Source organism: Rhipicephalus microplus, chromosome 9 (genome assembly GCF_043290135.1).
Source record: "Rhipicephalus microplus isolate Deutch F79 chromosome 9, USDA_Rmic, whole genome shotgun sequence".
In the NCBI taxonomy this organism is placed as follows: Eukaryota; Metazoa; Arthropoda; class Arachnida; order Ixodida; family Ixodidae; genus Rhipicephalus; species Rhipicephalus microplus.
In genome coordinates this window covers 106056963-106077180 of record NC_134708.1, presented here as the reverse complement: position 1 = coordinate 106077180, position 20218 = coordinate 106056963, and the positions used below count along the sequence as shown (strand labels likewise).

Below are 20218 nucleotides of genomic sequence, written 5' to 3'. Positions count from 1 at the left end.
AGATATGAAGCCACGTTGCTCGGAACCCCATCAAATGCTTTACTCTGTTAATGTATTCCTCATCATTATAATCAACCCCACCAGCCTGATTACGCGCAATGCAAGACAGTCTCTCCGTCATTTAACCTAGTGCTGTGCTTGCTTGGGGCCATATGACATCCCTTTGTTACCATAAAGCACTATTACTCCTTTTTTTTCGTAACGAGAGAAACAACGACTTAGTTTGGATTGATAAACGGCACTCTGAGAACTGTAGCGCGACACGTTTGACTGAGTTTATTACTAGCAGAGAAAATCAATGTTGAGGTTTTAATTTTAAATTTTGCGCCGGCATCTCCGTAAGGAAAATTATAACTGCGCTGAAAATGAGACACAAGAACGAAGTAGGCAGGGCGATCGCAGACTGACAACTGGTTTATTGAAAAAGTACACCACCCTTTTTGAAACAAACTAAACGCAAAGACAAACAAGACCACGTGGCAAGTTTTAAAACATCTATGAACTAAAAATGGAATAGCGCTCTTTGCTGTAAAGATACACAGATCAGTCGCTAACGCACTTATGAGGCCCGTGTCTGGCTATCCATGATGCCTCCAAAATCTCTTTTGCTCTTTCACTCCTGGCATGCCCTAACAGCTCGGTACGAAAATCTTGTCTTGTTTTTAGCGCAGTTATAATTTTCCTAAATGTCTTACCGACTAGCCCTCCATCATAAGCTTCTCGATATCTCCGTACGTGATGTAGGAAATTTCAAAATGCATTTTTCGTATTTTTGCGACATTGCCTCAATAGAGTCTTCCCAAAATTCATACGCTATAGGTCTAGGGCATGGTACAAGAATACTTTAGGTGAGCGAACGTCGCGAAGCGAGCGCTTGCGGGGATGTACCAATTATGTTCTCGTTTACAGCATGCCGATAGATGGCTCGCTGGACTGAGGACCGTGGATGGCTGCTGGCAAATTCCACAAAGCACAAGCAGCACGTGGGTGACTGTTTCCAAATCTGAGAAAACCGGATTATCGCGCGATAGCAAGCACGCGACACGCATAAAGGGACACCGCGAAAGAGGGAGCGATAAGGGGGAAGGTTGACTGCACGGCGAGGGTGTTGTGGTGACGATAAATGAGCGCCGATACTTTCGTACGTCACGGAGCTTTCCTACACCAAAAGTGGGGAGGAAGCAAAGTTTTTAGCGCCATCTCTCGGGCTCCTTGCGAAGCAGAACAATATAGGGAAGCTACAGTGCAAGAACACTTCAGGTGAGCGAACGCTGGGACTATCTGGTGCCTCATAATGTGGCAGAAGTGTTGTAGGATCACACCAGGCGTCAAAACATGTGAATTGAGCAACGATTTGTATTGTAAAGGTCCAGCCATTACAAAGCGCTAAGACACATTTAATCATAATCATCAGCAGAACCATAAACAAAATGAATATCTCCGTACGTTCGCGTGTTGCCCTCTAAACGCACAGTGGGGCCTTCGCTAATTTACTAAAGAAATGATCATGGTGTAGTGGGCACTCAGCAGTTGTGCTTGCGATAGGGTTTGAATGATAGTTTCAAACATGAATGATCCATGCACATTTGCTTGCTTTTTTGGTGGCATGATTGAGGCCCAGGGTTAACCGAAGCAGGTAAGCAGTTCATAAGGCCACGCGAACGAGGCCCAATTACGTTGTTGCGACTTACTGTTGAAGACAAAGCTCAACCGTCTTCCCATTTGTGTGCCCTTTAAGTCATGACAAAGAATTCACAGCGTATCAACAGACTGATAGATGATGAGTGAAGCGAAGCGTCTATCCGTCCTTCCGTCCGCTCTTATCACACTAGTGCACGCATCCCACGGATGGATGGACGCTTAACCTCGCTCATCATCATTCACTCCTTGAATAAACTGTGGATTTATTATTGTAACAGCACTATCTATCCTCTTCAATTGTCAACTCTACGACAATCACTAACGTCATCTAATAATATTATTTCCAAGATGGATGCATAGATGACTGTATCCGGCTGTGCCCTTTAGATCGGGTGGTGCCTCACACCACCTAGCTCTAAAGTTAAGTACTATCACTATGTGTTTAAGGATAGAATTCAACTCGCGCCTTGATTGTAGCCACCAATCAGTTAGCCTCCTCCTGGTTATTTTTAACCATTTAAAGTCTACTTCGCCTCGACTGTCCCTAAACCTCAATCCTCTGAGAAATTCCGTGCCAAAATCTTGGACTATAGGGTGTAGCCCTTTGCAGAACATTATAAAATGTTCAGCCGTTTCCCTCTCCTCTCCATACGCACTGCGTACCATGTCTGTGCCTTCGTATTTGCCTCGTTAAGTCTAGGTCCACAATACCACGTTCTAGCCCCTAAGAGCAGAGAACTACTCCGAGAATTATCGTAGATTTTTTCCCATGCAATTTCCTGCTTAAAAGTTCGGTAGGTCTCCAGCAATGATTTCGTAAGCATTCCCATCTTCCACATGTCCCTCTCTGTTTCCTTCGCCTTCTTTTAACCGATGTTTCCTTTTGGCTTGGTATTATACTGTTGTCTAAACACTTTCATGTCTATTTTCCAGTTCGCTTTCTCCGTTTAGTATCAACATTATTGATATACAAGTAGCTAAAAAATTTCCTAGCCCAACGCTCCTCTTCCATTTTTCTCAATCGCTCCTCAAATTCTATGTTGCTGCCAGCTTCCCTGCATTCAAACGATGTCCATTCTATGTCACCTTGTACCCCCTGATTTCAGGTATTCCCATGTCCTCCGAAAGCAAGCCTACCTATGCCACGTCGTTCAATTTTCAATCTTGCTTGAACTTCTGATTTCATGCACAAGACCGCATTGTCGAACCTGAGTCCCGGAACCATGACACCTTTCCGAATCCCTCTCACAACGTCATACAAATTGTAGTTCCACAGTGTCCTGGTTTTCATTACAGCTGCATTCTGGTTACCCTTTGTTATTACGTATCTTTCGTGCTCCGTTAGGTACTCAGCCCCATTATTTATCCATACGACCAAATATTTGCATTTATCCACGATTTCTGGAGCAACTTCCCGTATCTCATGCTCACTGCCTTCGCTATCATTGAAATCATTATTGCCGACTTTTTCATACTGAACTTCCAATTTAACCTATATCTCTCATAATTGCAGATGTCTATCAATGTACGCAGATCTTCCTTGTTGTCGGCTAATAATACTATATCATCTGCATACATCAACGCTGGCAATAACTGTTCAACGTGTTTTCCTTGCTTGGTAAAAGAGGGGCTGAAGCCAAATCGACTCCCCTCTAATTTAGCTTCTAGTCCCTGGACATACAGCATGAATAACAATGCTGACAAGGTACATCCCTGTCGAAGCCCGCGTTGTATCTCTATAAGTTCAGATGCCTCACCGTGGTGGTCTAGTGGCTAAGGTACTCAGCTGCTGACCCGCAGGTCGCGGGTTCGGTTCCCGGCTGCGGCGGCTGCATTTCCGATGGAGGCGGAAATGTTGTAGGCCCGTGTACTCAGATTTGGGTGCACGCTAAAGAACCCCAGGTGGTCAAAATTTCCGGAGCCCTCCACTACGGCGTCTCTCATAATCAAATGGTGGTTTTGGGACGTTAAACCGCGCATATCAATCAATCAATCAATCAATCAATCAATCAATCAATCAATCAATCAATCAATCAATCAATCAATCAATCAATCAATCAATCAATCAATCAATAAGTTCAGATACCCGTTCTTCCATTTGATAACTACCTTGTTACTTTTATGGATATCCTTTAGAAGATCAATTATTCCATTTTCCATATCTAGTGTGTTCAGTATTCCCTACTATAGACTTCTTGAATCGCACTATCGTAAGCTCCCTGGATAGAAACGCCAGCCACAGGGGCCTGTGTTTTTTTTTCGCTATTTCAATTCACTGCACCAATGAAAACAGATTGTCCTCCAACCTCTTTCGTTTACGAAACCCATCTTGTAGTTCTCCCAGCACCCTCTCATTCTCCACCTATGTCTGTAGTCTTTACTATCTGCGTTACCAGCCTGTAAGCTACTGATGTCACTGTTATAGGACGGTAGCTGTTTATATAAGCTTTGTTCCCCTTTACCTTATAGATCATGCTCATCCTGTTTAGTTTCCACCCATTGGGGGCTTCACCATCTATTATTGCTTTGCTAGCTGCTTCTCTTATAGTTTGCTTAGAGTTTGTTCTAGTTTCTTTATTAGCATAATTGGGATGCCACCAGGGCCTGTTGATGTGCTATTAAGAACCCTTTTTTCTGCTCTTTCCCACTTTAGTTGTCCCAGTGGAGCCACTGCGCTAACTGGTCAATCCTCATCTGGTGCAGTGCATGCAGCGCTCTCTAGGTGTTTAAATTCTTCTGTCATGATTGTTTTTACACATTCCATTGCCTCGTCCCCTTCTACTCTAACCCCTTGAAGTGTAGTTATAAACCTCTGTTCCAGGTTTGTCTTATTACTCACAGAATTTAGACAGTTCCAAATCTTTGCAGCTGCCTTTCCATCCTTTTTGTTTACATCCGCCTTATATTGCGCCCCCTTTCTTCTAATCTTTTCACCGATCAGATCGGACGCTTTCCTTCTGCAGGTCAAAAAGTTATACCATTTTCTTCGGGCATCATTTTCCGGTTCACCCCTTTGTTTAGCATACCTGTGTTCTATGGAGGCTTTCTGACGTATTACTAGGGCTCTCTTAGCATTCTCATCCCACGAGCCCTTAGGTTTGTGTCTCCTTTTGCCTGTTGCGTTGACTCGTACCTTAGCAAGCTCTAACTAAAACAATCGAATTATATTTGTGTACGTCCACATTGTTTTAGTATCATCTGTGATTATTTTCTCAATCTCTTTAGTTGGTAATTCTATTTACCTTTCTGAAAAAAAAAACATTACCGTGTGGTTGCTCATTTTGTCTTTTTTCTATTTTAATTTCTTTCCTAAAACTCAGCTTGATAAGTTTGTGATGACCACTTCAGATTCTGGATCCACATTCATCTATGTTCATCACCCTTAGCTGATCATACATCCTATGTGACATCATTGCGTAATCTATCGTCGACTGCAGCCTTCCCACCTCGCATGTTATCTGCCCATCGCATTTCTCGGTACTGGTACGATTGATTAAATTTCGTCTTCACACATACCCATTAGCATTCTTCCTGTTGGGTGAGCATACCCATCCATATATTCTATGTGCGCATTATTATCTGCTAATATAATTACCTCGCACTCTTCTCCTAGTTCTCCATTGTCACTTTCTATGCACCGCACCATTTGTTGATTTTCTTCTCTGGCTTTTGCCCCTGTCCACAAGTATAAAAAACCCAGGAGCGTCATTTCACGCACTCCTGCTTAGAAGGACATAGAATTACAACGCCATCTAGTGAGCAATTCCTAAAACTTAATAAAAGTGATACTACAACATACCATACACAGCAGTGAATGACCCACGCCCTAAGAAACTTCACCCCCAAAACAAAAACAAAAGAAAACAGAAGGGGGGGGGGGGATTGTGGTTGCGCTCTGCCACCATTCTGGCTACGACACTGCCTGCAGAGTGGAGTAGCAAAGCGGACGTGCGTCTGGTTTATCTCCCCGTCTTTCGTTGCAACTCTGTCTGCCTCAAGCGACATGCCCCGTTCAGCAGTTTGTCGTCGTCTCAAGCCTCCTGGTGCCCCTGCAGATCGGTATTGTTTGGTTGAACAGTTGCTCGTGTAATCCATGACACGTGCCAAACTTTAGTGTTTTTAACGCCTACTTCAAGCCACTGGCCTAGCGATTACTTGGCGGCTGGAGTACATATTTTACTGTATTTTGAAGGATTGTGACTTGTGGTGCTGTCGCAAACTTGAGAGCTGTCAGATGACGTGCCGGACTAGGTATGTCGACCAGCCCGGGGAGGATAAAGGCTATCTGGCATCGCCAGTATGAGCAAAGGTTTTTCATCCACCCCCTCAAAATTAGTGGAACCACTTTTGTGAATTTGCATGCAGGCAAAGTACAACATGTCGACAAGAAGGTCAGATGCTTCAAAGCTAGTGGGGACAAGTGCGCCTTCTTAACAATTCCCGGAGCCAATGTTTACGTACAATATGACGGAGACATAAATAGCGGGTACATCACATGCTTTAATATTGATGGTAATTAGTCATGATGACTCTTCGGGATAGGGCCGAGTAAGTTACGTGGCCTTCGCACTGACAAACACGCCGAATGACGTGAATGTATATGTGAGAGAGGCCGAATGTTTGCTCTCAACGTCTCAACAGCAATCTCAGTTGTGACGGGTTGTTAGTCTGCAATTTCTTTCATTGCAGTTGTCGAGAAACATCTTGGAAGCGCCAATAGAAGTCGAACATATACGTCAACATATGTCAACATATTGATGCTCTATAGCCTACGAGTACAAGTGTTGCATAGGTTGGAGAATGTATAGATGACCGTACCGCGTAAATACAAAAAAAAAGGAGCTGGTGATAGCAGTATAGCGCGCGGATCTCTCATACAATTTTCCGGAAACTAACTGAAATGTATTCTCAACAGAAGTGAACTTCTATTGCGACCACGATTGTATGAATACTAGAGGCGCTTTTTCCTTTCGTTGTCATGATGTTCCTTATAATGTCGACAATCCCTTAACTTTGTGCTATATGGGTGAGTTTAGGCCTTCAAGTGATGAATATGGCGTTGAAATGATGTTCTTTTTCCTCCCCCCATAGCTGACCGGGAACCCTGCGCCTGTCCTTTTGTTTTTCTCCTTCTCGTTTTCCTCATGTGGCCGTGAGCGAAACATACTTTTCTACAAACAATCAATTCGCGATGACTCAGTGTGTACGCAAAGCCTGTTGTTTTAGCGAGGTTCAGAATATCGCAAATTTTATATCCATAACTTATTCTATATGAACTTATAAAATCACAGTAATAAAGCTGAAAGAAGCATAATCGAGATATCCCTTAACCGCATCGGCATGCCGAAGATATATAGGTGCGTCATTTTTATATGGTCCTCCGTTGAGCAGGTTTCAGTCACCTGCTAACCACCACAAAATTAGGAAGAAATAAACAGTTGGCACGTTGTGTAGAGGAGCGCAAGCGTGCGAGCAATCAGTCAGTGCTGCGCTGAAGCTCAGACAGTCACCAGGTGATGTGACACAGCGGCACACTTGATTGATATGTGGGGTTTAACGTCCCAAAACCACCATATGATTATGAGAGACGCCGTAGTGGAGGGCTCCGGAAATTTTGACCACCTGGGGTTCTTTAACGTGCACCCAATTATGAGCACACGGGCCTACGACATTTCCGCCTCCATCGGAAATGCGGCCACCGCAGCCGCGATTCGATCCCGCCACCTGCGGGTCAGCAGCCGATTACCTTAGCCACTATACCACTACGGCATGGAAAACACACAGCAGCACACTTGAGACGCCGTGAATGAAGCAACCAAAATTTTGTAAATGTTGTGGTAAGTGACAAAGCTCAATTGGCTGACGTACGTAAGCTCAAAGATTGTGGTCCTACTCGATGACATGCGGAAACGTTGGTTCCCGCTGCGGTCTCATGCGAATAGCGCATACGTAGGGGCCATTAAAGAATAATTCTTCATGTTTAGCTTACCAGAAGCACTATGTGTTTTTAATAAATAACGCTGTCATGAAGTGCTGCAGGAAATTTTGACCATCTAATGTTCTTTCACGAGCACCTAAAAAGTGGGCGACCCATAAGCATTGCCTTCAAGAGTTCAGAGTTCAATATGATAGTAATATCCGCACGCAGGCAGGCAAACACGCCCCCCCCCCCACTCCCACCCCCACACAGACTATCCCCTTCTCAATCGCTAGATTTCCTTCGATTCTCGATTCTCAGTGCCGACCTGAAGTGTGCCACAAGGAAAGCCAAGTGCTAACATCCTCCTGCTCTTGTTTCCATTGCACCTACCTCAAATTTTCGCTTGTTGCCACCTCTGGTCTTTCACTCACAACCAATCACTCTACCGGATAAGTTGTGCGAAACGAGCTCTTCAATTCCCTCGCATTAATCTACTACACGAGCCTCAATCATTTTTGCCTCCATCTAAAATGCGACTGCCGCGTCCGGTATTCGATCCCACGACGTTTGGGGCGAACAGCCGAGCACCGCCAAACACTACACCACCGCTACAGGTATCAGAAGTTAAAGGTTAGCCTTTTTTACGCGATTGCTTGTCCGGATTGGGTCTCCGGTGAAGAAAATGCCTTGGAGGATGCAGAAAAGCGAGAGGGCCTGGTTATCGAAAGAACTGTGTAGCAGGTTTTAGTGCACTAGTGTGCGGATAAATTATATACAGACTCACAAAATTAAGCACAAGACAGAGACAGCAGATTTGGCTCGTTCTTCCAGTTTCACGCAACGAAGAGGCCGTGATGTCGATTATTTTTGACCATGTGTGCGTGTTTTGTTACTCGAAGGTAATCTTCTTCAGATGGTCGAAAAATGTCAGATTTGTGGGACTTCGCTGGTCGAATGTGTATGGCCATGTCATGCTTTTTTCTTTCAGGACCAATGCAATAGGTTGGAAGGGCCACTGAACTGGAGCAATTGAGTAATCACTGGCGCTAGGCTCCATTATTATTAAAAAGGGCTACAAATCACAATGAAGAATTTTTGGTAGACGGCTTGAAGCGTCACAACATGTTCCAAAGATGTTTAATTGCCTCGTGCGTTCAGTTTCGCCTGAACTTCTAGTCATCATCATCATCATCATAATCATCAGCCTGACTACGTCCACTGCAGGACAAAGGCCTCTCCCATGTTCCGCCAGTTAACCCGGTCCTGTGCTTGCTGCTGCAAATTTATACCCGCAAACTTCATAATCTCATCTGCCCACCTAACCTTCTGTCTCCCCCTAACCCGCTTCCCTTCTCTAGGAATCCAGATAGTTACCCTTAATGACCAGCGGTTATCCTGTCTACGCGCTATATGCCCGGCCCATGTCCATTTCCTCTTCTTTATTTCAACTATGATATCCTTAACCCCCGTTTGTCCCCTAATCCACTCTGCTCTCTTCTTGTCTCTTAAGGTTACACCTACCATTTTTCTTTCCATTGCTCGCTGCGTCGTCCTCAATTTAAGCTGAACCCTCTTTGTAAGTCTCCAGGTTTCTGCTCCGTAGCTAAGTACCGGCAAGATGCAGCTGTTATATACCTTCCTCTTGAGGGATAGTGGCAATCTACCTGTCATAATTTGAGAGTGCTTGCCGAATGTGCTCCACCCTATTCTTATTCTTCTAGTTACTTCAATCTCGTGGTTAGGCTCTGCGGTTGTTACCTCCCTAAGTAGACATAGTCTTTTACAACTTGAAGTGCACTATTACCTATCTCGAAGCACTGCTCCTTTCCGAGGTTGTTGTACATTACTTTCGTTTTTTGCAGATTAATTTTGAGACCCACCTTTCTGCTCTCCTTGTCCAACTCCGTAATCATGAGTTGCAATTCGTCCCCTGAGTTACTCAGCAATGCAATGTCATCGGCGAAGCGCAAGTTACTAAGGTATTCTCCATTAACTCTTATCCCTAACTGTTCCCATTCTAGGCTTCTGAAAACCTCCTGTAAGCACGCGGTAAATAGCATTGGGGAGATTGTGTCCCCCTGCCTTACACCCTTCTTGATTGGTATTCTGTTGCTTTCTTTATGAAGCAGTATGATAGCAGTTGATCCCCTGTAGATTTCTTCCAGAATGTTTATATTTACTTCATCTACGCCCTGATTTCGCAGTGTCTGCATCACGGCTGATATTTCTACTGAATTTCTACTGAACTTCTAGTACATATGACTAATAGATTACGTTCGCAAAGTATACTCATTTAAAGGCTCACACTTACATTCGTGTAAATGATGAATCTCGGAATGTAGGTTGCTCGAAATGGGCATTGCAGAGTTACGACACATTGTGCCAGAACTTCGTTTCTTGTTCTTCTTGAGGAACCTGTGCAGAGCTCCAATACATTGGCGCTGAGTGTTCACCGAGATCCACTGCCGACTTTATGTGAACAATTGAGATATTTAGTCAAAGACTGATAAAAAGAACAGCAAGAAGAACAAAACAAGCAAACTAGATGATCAATATATATATGAAAGCGCGACGCTGAAAATGTAAACACCGCTAAATGTGCAAAGGGACTGCTGCATGCTTCCGCGTGTCCTCCCGCAGTGCCCACGCCACAGTTTGGCCACTAGCCGCGGTTTGGTATCTTCCGGATGTATTTTTAGTTGGAGAAAAACACATTCGTGGAAAGTACGTCACGCAGCCCGGCCTGGCCGACCACTGTCGAAAAACAAAGCGGTGTCAACAGCCTGGAACCAAAGCTGCACTTTTGCGAGGAAGCTGACACTCGAACTGGTAGCTGTTTTCCGCGGCTCCCACTGTGTGACTCGAACCGAGACAGGAAGTTGGCACCGCCAGCCCTGACCTTTTGGATTGCGGCACCTTGTCGCGCTAGTGGATGAGCGCTTATTCGCGTATTTTGTACTCTCTTCCGCTTCATCGGGTACACCCAATAGCGGCGGGTACTTGCCTTTTCGTCTAGTTTAAACCTCTGGCATTTTAATAATAATAATAATAATAATAATAATAATAATAATAATAATAATAATAATAATAATAATAATAATAATAATAATAATAATAATAATAATAATAATAATAATAATAATAATAATAATAGTAATAATAATATTAATAATAATAATAATAATAATAATAATAATAATAAACACTTTAATGTACACATCCATAAAAATGCAAAGAAACAAAAAAACGGGCCTGTCTAAATTCCGAGGATTTGTGCGACTAGGCCTGGCAGAGCCGATTACAGCGATGTGGTTACAAGGTCACGAAATCTATCGTTGCTTTTTTTAAAGCGAAAGCTGTTTTAACGTCACAACTCGGGTCACGCACAGTTGTCTGCTGCCGCTGCCGGTGTCCGTAACCACATTGCGCGAAATTAGAAAAAAAGTTCGACAGGTCCCACGTACCTGGGAATCAACTTTATGCGAAGCGCGCGGATGGAAGGTGACCATGTTGCATTTTTGTTTGTGAGCAACACGTCATAAAATGACGCTCAAATGACGTCATGAAATTACACGTCATGAAGTGTACAAATGTTGCACGCAGAGATATATGTTGAAGAGTTGCAGACGTTTATATAAGCAGTTTTCTGCTTGCACAGCGATGTCAGCTGGAAATGTGTTCTAGCAACACCAGAAGCTGCTATTAAGCGCTGATGCTCGCGAAGATGCTGGCCCTTGACACTGCTACTTAAATCAATTTAAGCACATGGGACCTCACCACATTTGAAGTTAACCCGACGTGATGGCTATATGAAAGGAGTACGTATGTAATGTTTATAAAATTTCGTAGGCAGCACTGCAACCACTATTGACGTTTCACGAAGGCTAGCGTCTATTTGAAAAGTAGTTCTGAGATCTGGCGTACCTCTGTGGTAGAATGCTTGACTGCCACGCAAAATGCTTGGGTTCGATTCCTGCTGGGACCAGGAAATGTATTATTTGCATTCGTCGGGTGGCCAACGCTTCCTAAGTAAGGTTATTCTTAACACTGACATTTATTATATGCCTTCGTTGGGTCGACGCTACCGATATCGGGTATTGCTTAACGCTCACGCGTTAAAATTGCCCATCTGTGTTCTCGTCGTTCCTGGGTAGATACTAAGTTTCAATCACCTGCAGCACATACCCGCTTACCAACGACACATACCCGCCCGTGAGTATGTGCCACTGTCTGACGGGAAGTGTTTGACGACGTACGCGACGGGATTGTGACATTATTAAAGTCTCGATCAGGGCGTCATATTTGTCAAACCAATTTACCCTCCCATGCTAACTTTGGTTCACGTCAAGTTAAGGGGGTGACCACGAGAGCACCCAAACGTAAGGAGCTAGATAGATAGATAGATAGATAGATAGATAGATAGATAGATAGATAGATAGATAGATAGATAGATAGATAGACAGATAGATAGATAGATAGATAGATAGATAGATAGATAGATAGATAGATAGATAGATAGATAGATAGATAGATACGGTCAAAGTCGCCAAAGCTCGCTAAGAAATGCTTCGCATTTAAAGTAAACCTATTATCAATGACACAGTGGCGCGCGAACCCGGGTCCAATGGGTGCCAGCCCAGTATTCTACCACTAATCTACGCCGGTGATTTGGACTTGGCAAACTTGCTTTAGGCAGGCTTGATGCCGGAGAAGCAGTCGCATTAATATGACTTATAAGGTGTTTTGAAACAGCGAAAGAACAACCATTCGTCGCACAATGCGAATAGCGTAACGAGGGCTTAGTCCAATGCTCCAATCCCTTACAAAAGCTTGTTCTTGTACTCCTACAAACTGTGGCGCATACCCACTTCAGGCATGATTCCCCGTCGTTGTCAGCCACTGCATGAACAATTGGAAAAACATTCCTTGCGAGTGTTAAGCGAATATCAGGCTTCTCAGAAAAATGACAAAATATAGCATAGTAAATGCCGTCCTACTACCCAAAAATATTTATTGATAATGGCGTAGTGGGTATCAAGCAAGTATGCTTGCAGCAGTTACCCAATGAGTGTTTAGAAAAGGCCCTGAAAGGCCGCTCTTACATTTTTCGCTATGATTTTGCTGCGCCTTCCGCGCAGGCCTGGCGTGAACTGTGATGCCATATATAACCACACTATATGCTCGTTAATGAACTATCATTTCTTTTACTGGTAGAGGCACCAAACTTTAATAATAATATTAATATTAATTACCTTTTTTAGCGAGCTCAGGAACAGCAATTGGGTATTTTCGAAGGCGCACGCAAAAACAAAACAATAAAGCTAAACAACAACAATGAATGTGGTGTCAGATGTCCCAAAACCACGATATTAATATGAGTCATGCTGTTGTACAGGGCGCCAAAAATTTTGATCATTTGGTGTTCTTTACGGTGCGCTGACAACGCACAGTACGTTGGCCTTTACCGTTTGGCCTCCATGGAAAGGCTACCGTGGCACGCCGGATCAAACCCGCTATCTTCAGGTACGGGAGCACCGCAGCCACCACAGCATCATGGCGGACATCATCATCCCCATTCTGAGACGATTTAAGTACGTTGCAGTATCAAAGCCTCTCGCAATTATCTATAGTTTACCCTAACCTGTGCTAGCTGATTATATTTTATGGACTGGTGAAATGAACAAGTGCAATCACAAGGTAGTTAAGAGGCTACAAACAATGTCTACTTCTGCCTTCCAAGGTTTTCTTATATGTCAGTTTTATGAGGTTATCAATGTGAGGTTTTGGCACAGTTTTCTTTTCTTTTGAGAGACGCGACTAGCCCATTGCGTGCTAGTCGCGTCTCTCAGGACTTTTAATAAAGTTCCACCATCCATCCATCCATCCATCCATCCATCCTTGAAAGTTAAACTGAAAGTATCACTTTCTACCACCTTTAACTGGGCTTCAACAACAACAGGCATTACCACACCGGGAAAACAAGCTGTAGTAAGGCAAGACTTGCGAAGATAAAAGATGATCCGCAGGTTGTGTATATGCACAAGACTTCCGTTGCACAGATTCGAAGCTTGCGGAAGCAGTCGCCCGTTTTACGGTCTGGAAAGGTTCTCAAAAAATACAATGCCAAAAAAAAAAAACTCAAACCCTTTATGAACGGGCGCCTCTCACGTTACTTGAGCCATTCCCTTCGTACTTCAAGCACATTTAAAAATTCTGGCACTGACCCACCAGGCTGTTTATCTGAATGTCTTAAAAATCTTCAACATAGCTAGCTTTTTACCCACCCATTTCATGCTTGATCAGCGTTACCACTAGAACCACTTCAACTCACCCGATTTAATTTTGTGAATACTATTGCCTGGAAGATTCAACAACATCTGTTTATTTCATAAAAAAACACCAATTATTCAATTATTTGATCTGCCAACACTCAGAGAAGTCAATGTACGCTGATGAAGATGTCTCACCCCTCATGGGCATGAGATGACCATGCTTCGAGAGATTCGGCTACTATGTTAATATAGCAAATCATGTCATCATTTCAAGGCCCCTTCTCTCCAAAAAATCCTCTGAGTCCATTTTTATTACACTCGATGAAAAGAACAAAGCAGTAGGCATAACAAAGGCGCCCCACCGAAAGCCCAACTGAGGGTGACGTTTATTTATATTTTGATTGAATAAAACTTCAAACTCTCAACCTCATGGAAGTCCGTGTTAACTCTTTCGTAACATCAGACGCACTATTACGCTGTGTTGTGTGTATATAGAAAAAAATTTAGTGGCCCTCAAAGCTTCGCCTTCAACAGTTGAACGCGATGGCGATGTCGTGTTCCTAGTGCATACTTCAAATACTTAGTGTATATAGAACGTGTTGGAACTTGCTCTACAATGACTACGTGGCTTAAGGGAATATGTCCAGAAACGTGGGTGCCATTTGTAGTGAATGACCGGCTTTAAACCACGAACTAAATATGATAATTACATGTTCCAACGCTCGCTAGCAATGGGTGCTTGCACCACGCATTATTACTGCAATGTTTTATGTTGTGTTGTGAAGCATGTATGCAGGACATGTGTGCTTGTAAGCAAGCAAGTTACTTTCAGTGCATTTTCTAGTAGAGGAATTCACTGTCACTGTACGCGAAAGCTGACTTGTGGCCGAGGGGTAGAACATCGGCTTACCACGCAAACGACCCGGGTTCGATCCCCAATCGGATCCAAATGACCGCAGTTCGATTACTACTCTGCCCCAGGATTCTTTTATCAATTATAAAATTGCATCGTTCTTGATTTTCGGTCAGCATAAGACAAATTTTCGCTCACAACCACCGACGCCTGAATTTCTGCAAAATGAGCTCTTTAGCGCTATTGTGTTAAGACCCTAGTTTCGGCACAGTAGCTGCGTTAGAACAGCTGCTTGCTCCGTGTCAAGCATACGAGCCTTGGCACTGCGTCTTCTCTACCAGACGTTAAGTTGCCTGCCCTTCACGCATGATAACTTAATGATCAGGAAGCAGGAGAGAAGGATTTTACACATGTATGCTCGATTTGATAATTATTAGATGCAACCAGAAACTTGTTCACATCGATTTATCTTGAAGGACCCCTGAAACCAAATTTTGAAACTCGAGATGCTTGTGTTAGGGTATTTCTGACCGCATACCAGTGGCGAGCGTAGCCAATAAGATAGTTTAGTTTGGTTTCAAAATAAGGGCGCAAGTTTGTCGGAGCATACAGGTGCAATTGGCATTTTCTGTGGTTTGGCGTAGTTAAGGGATTCCCTCGGGACGTTGCAACCCCTCCCGCTTGGTTTTCGGGCAGGTCTGAAGGTAGTTGTGGCTGCTCAAGCGAGTAATGCTTTCTTTTTTTCTGAGGAGAAACACTCGAAGCATCCATATCGTTTCGATGTTTACCCCGCTCCTCCCATGGTCCCCATATTTGAAAACAGTGCGTTCAGCGACACCAAACCTTGAGCGCACAAAGTCTCAGCCACTGCCCCGCTGTGGGGCGCAAGTTTTTTACGGTATTCAGACGGGCCCTGCTATACAAATTGAAGTAAAGTCGTTAGGCATTAACTACGCTAGCATATATTATACGATGCATTACAGCATTTACTATTTGATTTCGGCATTGCCATACGCAAAGCTACAAATTACCCTAAAAAAGTCTCAAACGAAACTTTCGCTGTCAGGGGTCCTTTAAGGAATACAACGAATAACTTGACACCAGGCATTGACATCGATGATATGTCAGAGCATCGTATGCATATATCTGCGAGAGAGTCCGTTCAACTACTCGCAATATGTGCCTTAAGCTGCTGCATATCATAAAAGCCCTACAAGGTGACCACCTCTTATGAGATACACAAGGTTTATGATGAAACGTGGTAGCAATGTGTTCGTATAGACATAAGGGAAGAATGTAGGCCCCTACATGACATAACTGTAGATCTACAATCCCTGATCCCATTATAAATACACTGTGAAGTCACGTCCTTGCTCTACTGTGCAACTGGAGTGTGCCTTTTGAAAAAAAAAAACAAGAGCAGCCTCAGGTGTTTTCTCACGTGTTTCACGCACGTCAAGCGTTCTTTAAACAACCTTTATAACCATGCCCAGCCTAACGAGCTACTTCGGGCTTAAGCCCTTGAGACACTCGGTGCACCGACCCAGCCGTCACCAAACGACTGAGAAAAAACGAAACCGCAAAATAAAAGAATTGAACAACACGCGGCCGTTGGCTAGTGCCCGCTGGACGGGCTGCTCGTGCATAAGCAAAGCGCGTAAACAACACGCCGGGCAATATTTTCGGACTTCCCGCGGCCTTGAGTAAGGGAACCAGGGCACCAAAAGGGCAACGCCAACAGAACAGGGCCGCCAAACTCACCGCATGACGCGTCCGCTCCAGCGTCTTCGTCCGGCTGCTTTTGCTTTGGTGCAACGTCCGCTGTCCGCAACGGTTCACCAACCAATTCCGTAGGTTCGACAACCGCTTCGATGGCTACAGTCGCACTTGGAATTGCGGGAGCACTCGCCCCGCTGGTGGCCGGTTCGGAGGCCGTCGGTGATTCCAGTTCCTGGGATGCCTTCTTGGCGCTTCGTTTTGCACTCGAGCTACTGCCGCTGCTACTAGAGCCACTCGCTAAGCTGGCAATCTTGATTTTGGACGCCTTCTTCACCTTCTTAACCTTCTTCACTTTCCGTGGTGTTTTGCCTGGTGGCTCACCGGTGTCGGGTGTCGATGGTGGTGTAGTCACAGTTTCAACCTGCGGCGAAGCGAGCGGGGAAAGGGCGGTCGAACCCGATGAACTCGAGAGCACAGAATGACCACTCGATTCAGAATCTTTGCTGCGCCTAATCTTATTGAGGCGATTATCCACTTTGGCTTCGGCTGAACCGGCACGCGGTGCAGTTGCAAGTGGTTGCGGCTTGTCCAATATGGGCGAAGACAGGTCGGGAAGCGCGGCAGAACGCTTTTTCAGTGGAAGCGAAGTGGGAATGGCAGGTCTCGGTCCAGCTGGTGGGATCTTGTCTTGCTGTGCTACAGCTGGTGTCTCTTTCTTGGGAGGAGACGTGGGCGCAAGCTGAGGCTCCTGCGTTGGTTTGGACGGTGGGACCGTGTCTCGAGATTTCGAAGTAACCATGGCCTCTGGGGGAGGCCCCATTGGTATAGGTTGCTTCTTTTTCAACTCGAGCATTCCCTGAGGCTCTTTGGACTTGAACGCTAGCCTTCCCTGTGGTTCTTTCTTGCGGAACTCAAGCATACCAAGAGCTGTCTTTTTGGCTGTCATGTCGGCGACGGGGCTCGATTTCTCGGTGCTCTCCTGTTTTGTGTCAACCACTTTTGGTTGAGGCCCTTTGGACGTGACAGCCTCCTTAGGAGCAGGCTTTATAATGTCAACATCCCGATGTTTGTCCACAGGTGTCGAATTTGGTTCCAGCTTTTGCTGCTGCTGCGTTTGGAATGGCGGCTTCTTGTCAGACCTTTGAGGTGTCGGTGCGTCTTCTGGCACTTGCTGTTTAGGTTGCGGCACAGCGGAACTTTGAAGCTTAGAAGCAGCCAGCTGCGAACCGGTTACGTTTGAAGTGGTCGGAGGCTTCACGTCCTCCGTTTTAGATTTTGATTGCTCTTGAGTGCCGAGCTTCGGCATGGTTGGAGTCACTTTGTTGACTAGCTTGGGCTTGTCTCGAGCTTCTGGAGTAGATGGTTGACTAGATTTAGGCGACGGACTAAGAGCCTTTGCATCTTTTTTTGCTTTGGACTGATCTTGTTCCGGTTTTTTACCCGTCTTTAACTGGGCGAGAGAAGAAGCTACCTTACCAGTTTTTGGCACTTTTTTCAGTCCTTGTAATGTGTTTGCAGCTGAAGTAGTCATGGCTTTGCTGTCATGGACTGTTTCCTGAGCGGAATTATCCGTTTTCTTTGGGGGAAGTTCCACTGTGACTACAGCTGGAGATATTTCTCGCGTTCTTGCTTGTTCAGATTCATCACTGGCTTCGACGCAATGCCCATTAGGGGTAGGAAGGCAACGCGCTACGCTACCAACGGTATCAGGCACCGGAGAGATATCTCCTGACAAGTTTTTGCCTTTTGGCTTCTTGAGCTTTACGACCACAGTCTCGTACATCTCGCTCACCTTCGGAAGTTCGATCGTGGGTGTTGTTTCTCCATCGGTTACGTCTTGCTTTTGTGCAAGTCCATTGATTTCGGCTTTGTCAGGTCTAGACGATCGCGTGCGCTGCTTAGAAATGGTTGAGCTTTTGCTTTGTTGTGGCACACTAGAAGTAGCAGAGCTTAGAAGTTCTTCCGAGGCAGTTCGGTTTCTCATCCTCCGTCTTCTTCCGACGCGGTCATCTGCATGGTCTTTCTGGACAGTGGCGGCTAAATCATCACTGAGCTTCGCTTCCACTTCCTTGATTGCAGTTGTCGCAGGTAGCAAGTCACGCCTAAGCTCTTCCAGAACAACCGGTGGTGCGTCGAGGCCCAAGATGTCTTCGAGGTCAACCGGCGACTGAACAGACTGACATTCCTTAAAGCTGCCGATTCCAGAGTCAACGGAACGTGTGCTATGACCAGAGCCGTCTTGCCTCGTTCGGGATACGACCGGGCTCGACTCGTGCAACGTCGGGTCCTCCCTGAACTTTACGACGTGTCGGTGCCTGGTAATGATGCCCATAGATTCGCGCCTCTCCTTGGATCCTCTCGCCGGTCGGTCGCAGTTGGCGAGGGCGGGTCGCTCGCGCAATATGGGTCGGTACTCGTCGTACCAGGATGATGCATATGTGGACTTGTAGTAACTGGACACGGGAGACGGGCTGGAATCGCGTCCAAACCTCCGCAAGGGTGGCGGTGGCGTGAAACCCCGAGCTGGCGAGCGACATCGTTGGAAGTCGGCGCCCATGTTGGACAGAACGTAGTTCGCCGTCGAGGCCAACGCTGTCGAACTGGGCCTGAAAAGACATTCCGAGGATCCCCAGCTGCTGTCCCTAAGCCTACGCGAGAGCGATGGGTTGCGTCCTTTGTTGAGGTCCAGGGAGCTCTGGTGCAGCGCCGACCTGGACCGAGGCGAAGCGTCGAAGGGCGACGACGAGACCGAGAAGGCTGAGCTGGCGTAGTAAGTGGGACTCCCTAGTGGGGTCCGGGCACGCCGCCTCACGGAAGACATGATGCCCGACGATTTGCCTGACAAACGAGTACGATAGGCTTCACGACGATAGAGGCACAAGCGGCAGGTAGAACGTGTTAGGAATCCACGTGTTCAATCACTTCCTCATCAGCGGTACATTCACGGTGCGTCGAAACAGGCGCTGTGGTGGGTCGAAGCGGGTGACATGCGGTCTCACTCACTAGCACACCAGCTCCGCGAACAAAACACACAATCACGGTCGAGGAGAGCGTCGAAGTCTGTCAGCTGCATACAGGATGGAGACTCCGAAGAACTCGCTGGTCGGCGCCAGCTCTCAGCCGATCCTTGGTGTCGCAGCTGAGCACGTCAAGTCCACTGTTGTCGAACGAACGTCAGGTGTCTCCTGCTGCGTGGCGCTGCGCGGTCCGCGCACCACGGAGGGGAGTCGCTGCTCTGCAGAACTCCGCCGTCTTCGTCACACGTGCAGCGCTAGAGCGCGGTGGCCTGGGGTTGTAGCAGCGGCACACGGCCACGGCGAGGAGGCACGCAAGGAAGGCGAGGGCAGCGGCTCTGGAGCGCGTGGCAGCTGTGTTCTAAAATATCGCGCCCACCTATACCGCTACCACCTTGGGCCACGGGCAGCCCGCGGGTTCCCTTCCACCTGGAGCCAGGCCAGGGTTGGGAAGAAGAGAGAGGAAGGGTACAGAAAAGCGCGGGCCACCGTGGGACGCTCGCTACCACCCGTTACGTAGACTTCGAACGATGCTTACGGTATGAACGCAATCGGCATGATGGATGTCTCGTATAAAAAAAGTAGACCCCTTTAGGTAAAGATGCATGAAGGAACGTTGTTACTTACACGTATTAGTGACAAAAACATGTACTCAATGGATCTAACCTGATAAGTGGAATCAAGGCTAAGTTCCCGCTGTGACGGTATCCACGTAGTTCTTTTCTTTAATGGTTGCGACATTCCAATAATGTAAGAGATATAGATATATAGGTATAGGCCACACCAAAGTGATACGCTG

The 20218-nt window shown here is 45.9% G+C and overlaps 1 protein-coding gene across 6 annotated transcripts in view; it reads right to left on the bottom strand.

Annotated features, from left to right (window-relative positions):
- The window catches only part of LOC119164664 (putative protein kinase C delta type homolog), a 385680-nt gene that overhangs the window by 131242 nt on the left and 234220 nt on the right, over positions 1-20218 (bottom strand). For 2 of the 6 annotated variants that reach the window (XM_075874208.1, XM_037416883.2), the window contains exon 1: positions 16448-19703. The exons of 2 other annotated variants lie outside the window; for them this stretch is intronic. In XM_075874208.1, the coding sequence (XP_075730323.1) occupies positions 16448-19226 (2779 nt within the window). In that variant the 5' untranslated portion in view covers positions 19227-19703. Of the gene's footprint in view, positions 1-16447; positions 19710-20218 lie in introns of those variants that run through there. 2 more of the 6 variants (XM_075874210.1, XM_075874209.1) reach the window with 2 other exon arrangements.